This window comes from Mus pahari, chromosome 14 (assembly GCF_900095145.1).
Source record: "Mus pahari chromosome 14, PAHARI_EIJ_v1.1, whole genome shotgun sequence".
NCBI classification, from domain to species: domain Eukaryota; kingdom Metazoa; phylum Chordata; class Mammalia; order Rodentia; family Muridae; genus Mus; species Mus pahari.
The window spans coordinates 52,618,345-52,631,298 of NC_034603.1; the positions used below are offsets into that span (position 1 = coordinate 52,618,345).

A 12,954-nucleotide genomic window follows, 5' to 3' on the forward strand; every position below is an offset into this window, starting at 1 on the left:
GAGCTATACAGAGAAACCCTGTCTCGAAAAACCAAAAAATAAATAAATTAATAATTAAATAAATTAATAATAATAATAAAATAAACACTACATGGACACATCACCAAGAAACAGAAGCAAAAACAAAACCAAAAAACCAAAAAACCAAAAAAACAAGGTAATATTTAAGCTGCAAGGAAAACAGATCAGCTAAGCGATGGTCAGGGGACCTCATCAATAGTACTTGAGACAGAGCTCAGACAAATCCCCCAAAGAGTCAGTGGTGACAGGGACCCAGGCAGAGCTCTGAATTGTTGTCCAAGGCAATTGGAAAAGTTCCCTTAATCTTTTCAAAAGCTGGATTCAGGCAAACCTAGGATTTGTGTCTTTGACACAAAAAAGAATTTCACAAATAGCCAGTATGAAGCAGAGTCGGGCATCTACTAAAAATAGAAAGAAATGTACTCAAGAGAAGAATAAAAATACACCCCAAAGCATGACTATGGGCTGCTCAAAGAAGAGTCACTGTAAACCAAGGGGGGTGGGGGTGGGGGGTCAAGAGAAAGAGAAAGACTCTGGAACACAGCAGGACACACCCACGCGTGGGTGTAAGCTTCCTAGGAGACTCACAGTGAAGTAAGTGTCTTAGAGTTAGCCACAGCTAGTGGGTCTCAAGGGGTTACTAAGAAGGCATTATTCCCCCTTCTCTCTCCTGAGATGTTTTAAATGCATTGTGTGTGTGTGTGTGAGTATGTGTGCATGTGTGCGTGCATGTACGTGCGTGCATGTGTGTGTGTGCATGCGTGTATGTGTATGTGTGTGTGTGTGTGAGCGTGTGCGCATGTGTGTGTATGTGCATGCGTGTATGTGTGTGTGTGTGTGTGTGTGTGTGTGTGTGTGCAGGTCAGAGAACAACTTGCAGGAGTTGGTTCTCTCCTTCCACTCTGTGGGTCCTGGAGATGGCTGGAACTCAGGCTGTTGGTCTGTCAGCTTTTACTCACTGCGCCATGACACTGGCCTTTCTATTTATCTTTGGTAAGGGAGATTGTGGAGTCTTTGGAGGTGACTGACATCTGGAGGCAAAACCAGGGGCACAATGAAGAAATCCTTTGACTCTGTGATGAAGGTTTTTGGTAAGATTCATAAACTGCAGGTATCTCATAAGGAGAAAAGCAAACGCCAGATTTTTGAAGCTGGGGAGAGGCTTCAACCAGACCCTGGGCTGAGGGGTTCCTTTCTCCTCTCAGGACCTCATAATTTGTCCTGTCTCTTTCTTTCTCTGTGTAGCCCTGGATGTCCTGGAACTCATTCTGTAGACCAGGCTGGCCTCGAACTCAGAAATCTGCCTGTCTCTGCCTCCTGAGTGCTGGGATTAAAGATGTGTGCCACCACCACCTGGCCTGTCTTTTTCTTCTGCTTCACTTTGCCCTCAGCTTTCCACTGTCTCCCCTGCTCCAGGCAGGGTCACACAAGGGGAAACCTGTGAACAAGCACTGTGACTCACATTTGAATATCCCATGGGTCTAGTCACACCCAGGCCTAGCAAACTTAGCTGTGACAGGACTGGGTGGGTTCCCAGTATCTGTTTATGGGTGGATGTCATGGGAGCAGGGATTCCACTCTGTCATCTTCTCCCCACCCCCACCCCCCTTTATAGAGGAGGAAGTTGCAATCAGAAGGAAGGGAAAATTGCCCAAGGTCATCACTGAGTCAGCGGAAGAGCAAAGACTTGAACTCAGGATCTTGGGCTAAGTAAGAGGAAGAAAGTGCTTCTGGGCTGAGACCCTGAGCAGGGCTTTCCCATCCTGGCTGGCAGGTTTATGGTCCATTAAATCCCTGGGACACTTCAGTGCCCATCTCTCCTCTAACTCCTAAATCAGGCTTGACCCCAGATGCTTGGGAAATGTGACAGGGAGCTGGCTACGGCAGGCCAGAGCTGGGAATAAGGCTGGGAGGTAGCACTGGAATGAAATGACAGGGGAAGATGGGGGTGGGACATGCAGGAAGGATGTTATAGCAAGGGCACCTGGAAAGCCAAGGAGTCAGAGATGTCAGATGAAAACACTTGGGTGAGGTGTTGTAACTTGCGACCCCCAGAAGTACCTTCCTCAGAGGGGCCTCCTGGAAGCCCAGCCAGAACACATCCTACTTCCACTCTCTTCCAGGGGCCCCAGTGCTATGCGTCTTTGGAAATAAACACAGAAATCACTGATGGATAATAGCCTGCTCAAGTTATCTAATCTTTCCCCTGTTTGTCAGGGGGCTGGCCTAGGTCACAGAAACATCCTAAATCCTTAACTCTAAACCCTAAAAGGGACATTGTCAGCCCCGCAGAACCCACAAATCCACTCTCCAAATAAAGCTCAAAGAGGGTGGAATGTCAGGATCCCAGGTGAGAGGTTAAATTCCAGAGCAGAAGCAGACAATGAGACCTTAAGCCTGGTGAGGACACCCTCCTCCAACCTCTCTGTAGGATCAAAGCTGCCGGTGTAGGCTGTGATCCTAGGCCAGAGAGAGGAGCAAGCCAGACTCAAGAAGGGAGGAAGCTCCTTTGCTTGGATTGTTCTGATGGAGTCGGTCCTCTGCAGAGGTTCAAAGGCTGGGGCTGGGGCAGGGAGAGGGTGATGTGAAGAGAATTTGGCAACGGATAGGGAAGTAGCTGGACCAGAAAAATAGGGCTTCCTGTTGATGAAGGAGTCCAGGTGTACTGCTATTCCTTGTTCATCTCCCCAGCCTTGTCCTAGAGTCCAAACTCCCCAGGGAAGCACAGACTACCTGTGAGCTGTAAGGAACCTAGAGTAACAAGTAGTGCTTGCCTGGAAGTGAGGCCAGATCCATTTCTCCGGATATGGGAGACCTTTTACTCAAGGAGTCTTTCGTTGCTGAGGACTCTTCCTGTCTGATGGGAGAATTAAGGGTACATTCAGACCCCTTGGTTTTTTTCTCTTCCCCAACTGTCATTTACTAGGTCAGGAGGTCTCAAAAGCACCCGTCCTTTCCCCTGGGACACCGTGGGCTTTCCTAGTAAACCACTATACAGACCAATGTTCTACTGTGTCTCTCTGCGCCTCTCCTCACTCTCCCTTCTCCTTAGGTCCATACCTTTCCCAGTCCTCCGACTCTCCACTCCACCCCATCTCCTTGGCTTAGCAAAAGACCCACCAGTAACTGCGTTTTAGGGAGCTTAGTTCTAGGCAGGAAGACGGTCTTGGTTTCTTTAAAATTTAGAGTTTGGATGTAACTCAGTGGTAGAGTGCTTGCCCAGTATGAGAAATAGGGAACGAAAAGGAGTGGGGGTGGGGAGGAGGAGGAGGAAGAGGAGGATCTTCGTCGTCGTTATCATAACCATCATCTCCAGTCCCGAGAAAGAAAACGCAAAACAAAATCAAGTTTTGATAGCCAGGAAGGAAAAAGATGAGACTGGAGCGTCAGCTACCGCTTCCTCAAAGAGCCTCTCATCGGGCATCTCTTCAACAAACAGCATTGCAAAGCTTTCAACCGTCTCGATTCTCCGTCTCCCTGAGATCATTTGCATCCATCCTGCCCCATATCAAGTTTATTCCAAGGACACACTAGGAGACCCTGAACAGTGGTTGGTGGCAGCATGATGGAAGCCACCAGTCTGGTAAGAGACCCTGTGGGTCAGGTACCTGAGGATAGCTCATCTTTGTTCCGGAATCAGTGACCAGGACTAGGATAGGGGCAAGGTGGGAAGACTCCGCTTCTAAGCCCTGAAGATGCGGAGTGGGTGAGGGGTCTTTTCGCCATGGGCGAAGGTAGCAAGGTAGGCGGGGAGATGATTCTTTCCGATCTGAGACTGGACGAGGCGAAGAGAGGCTCCGCCAGGAGGAGGAGCCGACTCCCACGACCTGCCGTCCGGGCTCCTTTAGGTCGTGGCTCTGCTATAAAGCCTCCACCAGCATGATCGCGACGCCTCGGGTGGCTTCGTTGGTGCTTGACCCTAGGCTGGGCAGCGTCTTTCCCCTCAAGCACCATGCAGCTCCTTCTTGCTCTGCTGGCGCTGGCTTACGTGGCCCCCTCTACTGAAGGTATCCTCGGGTGACCCTCTGCGCCCCCAGGAGCCGGTACCCTTGCTAGCGCGCTCCGGTTGCGCGTTGTTCGTGCAGGGGACCGTGAGGCTGCCGCGGACCTGGTTGTGTGTGAGCGGGGGCGCCTACACGTGTCCGCGGGAGGCTGCGGGAGAGGGGGATGTGTGCTCGCATGTGCGCGGCCGCGGGGTGTCCGCGTGGTGGACGCGCGTGTGCTCTGTGGTGAGGATGCTTCTCCGACCCGCCTGGATCCACGGTCCTTTTCGCACCTTGGTTCTCCTGGGTTTGCCCGTGGGTGGCGAGTGGCCGACTGTCTTGCAAAGACTCTGAGCTGGTAACTGTTGCCCACCCAGAACAAGCGCAGCAGGTTGGATGTATTGGGGTCCTGGTGTTCCCTTCTTCTGACTCGAGGGTCCTGCCTTCTGAGCTTCAAGCTCCCTTCTTCCCTTCCCCCAGTGCTGGATTGGGAGCCTGGCGGGGGGCATCCTAAGACCCAAGTAGTCCCTGGCCAAGCCGGTCTTTCCAGACAAGGTGATTTTCGTTTAAAGATTAATGGTGAGACCGAGCTCTTAATTATTCTTCTAGGTGGGAGGTGGCGGTAGAGGCGTGTTAATATTTGATAAGGAGCTAAAGGTGATTCTAGCGGTTGGCACCTTCTCCACTACTCCATAGCTCTTCACAAAGACTTCATCTTTTAGTCCGCAGGCAAGCTTTCCCGTCCAACGGGCCAAACCTCCCTTCCCCAGTTAGGTGCTCTGCCCTGGAATGGAGGGTGGGGCGTACGATGGGGACGTGAGGGGTCTCTCAGCCACCCAGAAGGAAAGAGCGTATTCCCCGATGCAGGACTTAGTTTGGAGGATGTAAGGCATCTTGCAACAACTCCAAGCTCCTTCCTAGCGGCGGGAAAAGAGCAACTAATATAATGTTAAAGGGCGGAGTGTGTGTGTGTGTGTGTGTGTGTGTGTGTGTGTGTGTGTGTAGGGGTTGGGCACTTAAAACGATTTAGTAAAAAGGAAAAGGTTTTTAAATTAACGGGTGCCTTGTAGCTGTTCACATTGGTTAAGTCGTATAACGTGTTCTGTCGTTTACAAACCGGGTTTTGTAGTTCTCTTCCTGGGCGCTGTTTTAAGGATAAAGAGTATAAGAGTTTAGGCAGTGTCCTTGGGTTCTGGGCAGAAAGCACTCTACAAGATGGTCATGAGACCGGGCCAGTGACCTGGGGCCATGTAGGCAGGACTCCATCTCAGCTGATTTTTTTCACGCAAACTGTTCCCGTTTTAGTGTCAGGACCACCTTCCTTCATGCGTAGTCCTGGTGGAACTAGAAAGTGCCCAGGTTGCTGGTAAAAAAAGTCCTCAGAGCATTTACTCCCAGAGAGAGGGAATATCCCAGCCCTTTGGAGCACTGAGATCCCTAGCCAGGAAGTGTGAAGACTTTGCTCCAGGACTACCGGGTTCTGCTGAACTGGTTACAGGAGTCTTTCCCCTTCCCTCAGCGTGAGAGCAGAGTGAGCAAGGTCCATTAAAAGTCAGTCCTCTCTAAAAGGCTCCTGGACCATGAGCCAAAAACAAATCCTTACCTTAAAAAGGCGAGGAGGAGGCTTGTAACTAGGGACAGAGGACAGTGACTTGGGGGGGGGTGGAGACAACATTTTTATCTCTAACCCCTGGTGGTGGTCTAGGTAGGACACAGAGCTGGGAGACTCTGATCTCCCTTATTAGGGGCGTGACCAGGGGCAGTGGGCTTGTTATTCTCTGCAAAGGTTGCCCCTCAGAAGCAAGTGGGGGAGCCTGAGCTGACCCTGGTGCCCTGCCACCTGACTGTAAGATACTGACCTTACTTCTGACCCCTGACCCCTGGCTCTGCATCCTCAACGTTGTTTTTCTGGCCACCACCTTCCAGAGAGTGTCGTTACAAGAGTGTTCAGCCAAGCAGGTCAAAAGTCTCTATGATTAAGACGGTGGATCAGAGGTCATACTACAAACCAGGGATCTGGGGCCAGAGCCAGGGAAGAGGAGATTCCTGAGAACTACCCAGATGGGCTACTCCTGAGGCAAGCCTGCTGGCTCTGCCCTCCCGAGTTGGCCTTTTCCAGGAATAGCTTCCCCTTGGGCCCCAAGTGCTAAGGAGTGGCTGCGCTCCCATGACTCTTCACTGGAAGCCCATTCTCCTTCCGGGTCCTCTGAGGGCCCAGTGACACAAAAAGATGTAATAGTCCCCCTCCTCGCTGTGACTGGCCAGTCCTTCATCCAGTCTGAGTTTGGGGTAGTGCCTCTGTCTCTGGAGAACCTTGGCTCAGACAAAGGACTCCCTCTGCTGAGATTAAGCAACAGGCAGAGAAGAGGCAGAGCAGGCCCGGGTAGGAGAGGGAACAGACTCCAGCTTCCTGAGGCAGTCTGCCCACCTCGGGAGTGGGGGTGGGGTGGGGGAGTGGTAGATGGCCACTCCTGTCTGTAGACTCTGCAGAGGCACAGACTCATGCATCTCTCCCCCAGTGCAGCAACTCAAGCAGGGGCTAAAGCACCACGGGGAAGACCCTGCATCTCTAAGCTGGAATGAGTTCTGATACAGTGCTAGGAAACTAGTAAATCCAGAAATCCAAAGCGGCCCTTGGAGGCCAAGAGAGGGAGGCCGGTATCCTGGAGGGCTCACTCTTCTAGCCTAGAACCTTGTTCCTCTTGGCTACCAAGAGCATGGTTTTTATACTCACCTGCTCATCCTGTCCCCATTTCAGGGATGGATGCCTTGCCCAGACTAAGTGGAGATGGGGCTTGGGGGTGCAGATCTCAAAGAGAAGCTAGCAGCACATTGGTGCATACCTATAATCCCAGCCTGAACTACACTGGGAGATGTCACCCCAAAAGATGGGGTGGGGGAAAGGACGTGAGTCTGTAGCTCAGTGGTAGAGCACTTGCCTGGCGTGGTGTGCAAGACCCTGAGTTTGATTCCCAGCACTGGAATCAAAAAAAGAAAATCCCACAAAGCCCCCAAGAGGGAAAGGCAGATGAGTTGGTGTGAGGAACACGGCTGAGCGGAAGAGTACAGCCCTTCTCTTAGGGATGACTTCATCTGTGAATCCTCTCCAAGTCACACCATGTCTTTTCCTCTCCCGCCTTGGATAAGCTTTGGCCATCTGCTCACTGACAGTAGACCAGGGAGGAGCGGAAGAGTTGTCTGCGAATGAGTAGAGGCTGCCTGGAAGAGTTCATATCACCTCTCATTAATCCTCTCCACAGTGTCATGGTTGGCCATGTTAGCTCTGTTTTACAGATGACAAAACCGAACAGAGTAAGGGACCATCTTCAAACACAGGATTTCTACTGGTCAGTCAGAATAAGGGATCATCTTTTAAATACAGGATTCCTAAATGGCTTCATCAAGAATTCTAATTTCGGGGCTAGAGAGATGCCTCAGTGGTTAAAAGCACTGACTGCTCTTCCAGAGGTCCTGAGTTCAATTCCCAGCACCCACATGGTGGCTCACAACCATCTCTAATGGGATCCGATGCCCTTTCCTGGTGTATGTCTGAAGACAGCTACAATGTACTCACATGCATAAAATAAGTAAATCTTTAAAAAAAAAAAAAAAAGAATTCTAATTTAGATGAAGTGCTTCATTCACCCTGTTGGTGAAAAAGCATGTTGTTTAGTTTCTGTCTCTCTGTCTGTCTCTGTCTCTGTCTCCTGTAGACTTTTATTTCTAGAGCAGATTTAGTTTTACAGGAGAAGTGGAACAGAATACCTGAATGTGCCGTGCCCCTGCATGGGTCCCCTCGTCAGTAGCTTGCACTACTCGGGCAGGATTGTATTGGTGCATTCTTCAGGAGTGCTGATGGCTCTGTCTTCAGAAGTGTGACAATTCAGGGTGGGCCTTGAGGAAGCAAGAGGGATGTTGAGGAGGCCTTGTTGATGCTCCGTGACCTGGGTCAGCACCCCTAATCCCCTCTCCCCTCAAGGCATTCTCACTGGAAAACTGGAACCCACTCCATTTTTCCAGAAAGGAGGATGGTCCTAATCCTTCACTCTCAACTGAGTCTCCTGTTAGGTTACTGGAAGGATACAGAAGGGAGGAGAGGCTGATGAACAGAGCTGTGTCAGAGCAGCGCGGGACCCCTGAATATCGGCATGCCAGGCACGATGGGTGGGCAGTCTGTGTAGCTGACATTCCTATGATTGTTTTATTTTATTTTGTTTTTATTCTTTTTTTTTTTTTTTTTTTTGAGACAGGGTTTCCCTGGATATCCTGGACCCCATTCTGTGGGCCATGCTGGCCTTGAACTCCTGACTCTGCCTCCCNGGCCATGCTGGCCTTGAACTCCTGACTCTGCCTCCCATGTGCCACCACTAGCTGGCCATCCCTATTAAGTCTACCTCCCTGGGTATCTCAATCCCACACCAAGAAACCTGTCTCAACCCAAAAGAAGGCTTTAATGCCAGAGTTTCCCCCAGGCTCTGGTTTACAGGGCTATATGAAGGAGTTACGTGCACACCTAAGGTTCACATTCTTTCTCTCTTTGTCCCAGACTCACACTGGTGCTATACGATTCAAACTAAGGATCCTAGAAGCAACTGCTTGGGTGAGTACCGCCAGTCTTTCACCAGGAACTAACTAACTTTCTTTCTTTCTTTCTTTCTTTCTTTCTTTCTTTCTTTCTTTCTTTCTTTCTTTAAATTTATTTATTATATGTAACTACACTGTAGCTGTCTTCAGATACTCCAGAAGAGGGCAGCAGGTCTCAATAGGGATAGTTGTGAGCCACCATGTGGTTGCTGGGATTTGAACTCAAGATCTTCGGAAGAGCAGTCAGTGCTCTTAACCACTGAGCCATCTCTCCAGCCCCCTACCAGGAATTTTCAACACAGGCACACGCTCACATTTCCAGCACTCAGTGAACAGGGGACAATGAATGACACCGGGAGCTAAATTAGCAGCCTCTTTTGCTATTTTTTTTTCCCCAACAAAATGATGGTTTGAGTCTGGTCAAGCCCTTTGAAAGATGGAAGTGTGAGATGGTTCTTGGTAGTTGGTTTATCGAGTGCTGAGGTATCCGGTACCTTGCACATGCTAGACAAGAAGCATTCTACCACCGAACCATGCTCCCATGGCTTCCCTGGCACTTTTTCTAATGTTGACCAATTTCCCTGTAGCCTGCTGTGTTGAAGGACTCCACTCTCTTGCCCCTCCCTAGCTGGATGTTGGAGTTGCCTGTCTGGCTCTTTCTCCCCACCCTATCCCCACTCCTTAGATACTGCCTTGTCAGATCCAGGGTCTTTCTATAACATCTCTTCCACAAGGACCTCCTCCACAGTGTCCAAAGCTGAGAAGCCATCTCCCACTCAGCAACTTTGAAACTTACCAACAGGCCCTGGAAGCTCCTTAATTTAGGCCCAGATTCCCTCTGAGAAAGCCAGAGCTCAGCATCTTGAAGTTATCCCAGTCCCAGAGCTCTTAGCCATCAATGGCAGGCCTGCTTCTTCCTCCACCTCTCTCTCCACAACCCCTCAACCCTCAGCCACATCAGAGACCCACTAGCCTGCCTATGTCATGTCAGCATGCGGGGGGACAAAGAGGAAGGCCAGGGCAGAATTCTGAGACTCACGCCCCTAAGTGAGACCTCAACAGCATTCTAGGGCCTTAATCCACATCAATGGGTCAATGTGCCCTTGACTCTCAGACTTCTCTTCCCCCTGTCAGGGCCTGAGAAGTGGCCTGGATCCTGTAAGGGGAGTCAGCAGTCCCCCATCAACATTGTCACTGCTAGGACAAAGGTGAACCCCAGACTGACACCCTTCAACCTCGTTGGTTATGACCAAAAGAAGCAATGGCCAATTAAGAACAATCAACACACAGGTAGGTCCCTTGTGGGCTGGGCTAATTGTGCAGGGATGGTGAGTCCCTCAAGCCTGGAGATGGGAGAAGCCGCCAGAGAGAATTGTAGAGGGGAGGATAATGTATCTAGTTGGGTTTTCAGTCATTTCATCAGAACAGTAGGGAACCTTCCTGGAAGTAGGGAACAACCTTTTTGAAAACACAGAGGTATGAAACTGCTTGGGTGTTTAGGGAACCGTGAGGGGGAGCAGCTGAGTGTGGATGGAGGCCATAGAGGGAAGCTAGGAGGGGCTGACCAAGACCCAGAGCAGGTCACCAGGGTTGGGGGCTTAGACATTATTGTGGGGATACCAGGACACCAGGGGTGGGAGTCCAAACCCATCAGGCCCAGGGCCCAGGACAGGGCTACATTTTGGGATAGGTATATGAGAGGGGGGGGACGTGGGGGGGAGAAGCAGTGGGCAGCTAGGCAGAGTGCCGGCCATCTCTCACCTCCCATCCCTCAGGGCCCAGGCCTCAAACAGCAAAGGTGAGAGGGAAAACCTAGGGTGGGAACTGAGAGGGATAATGGGAGACCAGAGTGAGAACTCTGCCCACTCTGGTATCTCCCAGTGGAGATGACGCTAGGGGAAGGCATGTGCATTATCGGAGGAGACCTGCCCGCCCAGTACGAGGCCGTACAGTTGCACCTGCACTGGTCAGATGGGAAGGACAACGGTTCAGAGCACAGCATTGATGGGAGACACTTTGCCATGGAGGTAAGAAGCCGTGGAGCTGGGTCCTGGGCTGGGTTCCAGGTGTGTACCCACCTTGGGGAAGATGGGTGGTCCAGCTTGCCTAAGTCTGCCATCCGCATGCGTCTCCTAGATGCACATCGTGCACAAGAAGATGTCATCTAGCGACAATGAGCAGGACTCGAAGGACAAGTTTGCAGTGCTGGCATTTATGATTGAGGTAGGGCTCCCATTCCACCCCACCACCCCAACCCCCATCCTGGAGGTCGTCCATCCTCCAGAAGGAGCTGCTTGGCCACAGCAGCTCCCAAAGAACCCATATCATGCTTCTTTCCCTCCTGTTCCAGGTAGGAGACAAGGTGCACAAGGGCTTCCAGCCCCTGGTGGAAGCACTGTCCAGTATCTCCAAACCCCGTGAGTCCGGTTGGGGGAGGGGATGGCTTCTTTCCATGATGAGAGGGGTAGAGGCTCTAGGATAACTGCTTTAAAGAGAGCCATATATGTAAGGTTTTTGTCTCTCACCCCAGATTCAACCTCTACAGTGAGGGAGAGCAGCGTGCAGGACATGCTCCCCCCGAGCGACAAAATGTCTAACTACTTCCGTTACCATGGCTCACTAACCACACCAAACTGTGATGAGACCGTCATCTGGACTGTGTACAAGCAACCCATTAAGATCCACAAAGACCAGGTACCCAGGCCTGGGGCAAGGTGCACTCTCCCATAGGGAGTCTAGTTCCTTAAAGCCCTATGTATTTGCTCCACAGGTCCCTGGGGTGGGAAGATAAGATTCATTGAGTCAGACTTTTGGTTTCCACTGGTGGACACAGACAAGAGAGAAAGCTCTGAGTACCACTTTCCTGAATAGAGGACCCAGTGAGACGTCCTGGAGCTTGGACGCTTGGGATAGGCTTCGAGAATAGTGAGAGAGAGCTGGCTGGTTAATGTGGGGACCTGAGGTTGGACTTCCTTAGTGATGTTGGGAAGTTGCTCAGCACTTGAGTTTACAATAGCTTCTGGGAAGACAGCAGGAAACCCAGAGGACCCAAATCCCTTGGGCTTATAGCAGCGATTCTCAGTGTGGCGTCACCATCGTCACCAGTGAGAATGCTTTAGGAATGACCACTCGTAGGCTCACTCTATCTATCGAATCAGATATCCTAGGGCCGGGATCCAGGCATCTGGGTTCCGGTGAGCTCCTTCAGCTGATACTAAAGGATGCCGACCTCCAAGAACCACTGTACTTTAGCATCAGTGATGGTAACCGGCTTGAAAAAGTACCTGTAGAGGACAGGGAGAGACAGTGGCGCTCAGCTTCCCACAAATGCCACACTTGACACTCTTGGTAATCATTTTGAGACCCTCTCTTCCTTGCCGATGTGAGCTGTCTGGTCTGAGGTCACCCGGCAAAGAGCTTTCATTGCTCCACCTGCTGAACCCAGTCTCTTTCATAGTTCCTGGAATTCTCAAAAAGTCTGTACTATGACGAAGATCAGAAGTTGAACATGAAGGACAATGTGAGGCCCGTGCAGCCACTGGGAAACCGCCAGGTGTTCAGTTCCCGTGCCCCAGGACAGCTGCTGTCTGTGCCACTGCCCACTCTGTTGGTCCCCACACTCACCTGCCTGGTGGCCAACTTCCTCCGGTAATGGCCCACTTCTGGATATCTGACCTCTGACCTCAGCCTTTAGAGGACATGGCTTATCTTTCTTAATCCTTCCAGGTTGAACTTTGGGGACTATTAAAATACGAGGAGCTGGCTATGGTGTGCACACCTTTAATTCCAACCTTGGGGGGCGGACGGCAGGGACATGTGGATCTCTGAACCCCCCAACCCCCTGATTAAATGAAATAAAATATGGATATGTTTTTAGAAAAACCCTTGGCAAGTTGTTTGTTTTTTGGATAGTCTCTGCAATTGCCCTGTTCCATGACAGGGGTTGGGGACATTAAAGCCTGGAGATTTCTACCAACCAGGCATGAATCACTCTACCTATGTATGTGAATACTCTATCAACACACACCTAACCTCAGAAAGATGTCGAAGGTACCTTGGAGCACCAACACGAAGAAAGCCGGAGGGTTTCTCTTCCAGACTCTTTGTTTTATGGGGCGAGGGGATAGGGGTGGGGGTGGAATGAGGCCCAAGAATAGAGGCTGAATGAAAGCTACAAATTATAGCCAGAGTAGAGCTGACCTGAGGTCCTGGGTGCCCACCCCTCAGATGGAACATTGGACTGTGTAGTGGGGAATGGACTCACTCATTTGTTCAAGGACCTCTTGAGCTTCCCCTAAAACTGGGCAGGTAGCCGGGCGGTGGTGGTGCACACCTTTAATCCCAGCACTTGGGAGGCAGAGGCAGG

General features: G+C 50.9%; 1 protein-coding gene across 1 annotated transcript; it reads left to right on the forward strand.

The window, feature by feature from the left end:
* The first annotated feature begins 3,840 nt into the window (after window positions 1–3,840).
* On the forward strand, window positions 3,841–12,480 carry Ca4 (carbonic anhydrase 4). The gene is made up of 8 exons (XM_021213945.1): window positions 3,841–4,028; window positions 8,551–8,604; window positions 9,723–9,878; window positions 10,470–10,615; window positions 10,725–10,811; window positions 10,939–11,005; window positions 11,119–11,282; window positions 12,046–12,480. The coding sequence occupies exons 1-8, from the start codon at window positions 3,974–3,976 to the stop codon at window positions 12,238–12,240; spliced, it is 924 nt and encodes a 307-aa protein (XP_021069604.1). The 5' UTR covers window positions 3,841–3,973; the 3' UTR covers window positions 12,241–12,480.
* Window positions 12,481–12,954: the final 474 nt, after the last annotated feature.

Coding starts and splice junctions, on each gene's coding strand:
- Ca4 (XM_021213945.1), top strand. CDS start 3,974: ATGCAGCTCCTTCTTGCTCTGCTGGCGCTGGCTTACGTGGCCCCCTCT. Junction 4,029..8,550: donor CGTGGCCCCCTCTACTGAAG/GTATCCTCGGGT, acceptor TCTTTGTCCCAG/ACTCACACTGGTGCTATACG. Junction 11,006..11,118: donor GTCCAGTATCTCCAAACCCC/GTGAGTCCGGTT, acceptor CTCTCACCCCAG/ATTCAACCTCTACAGTGAGG.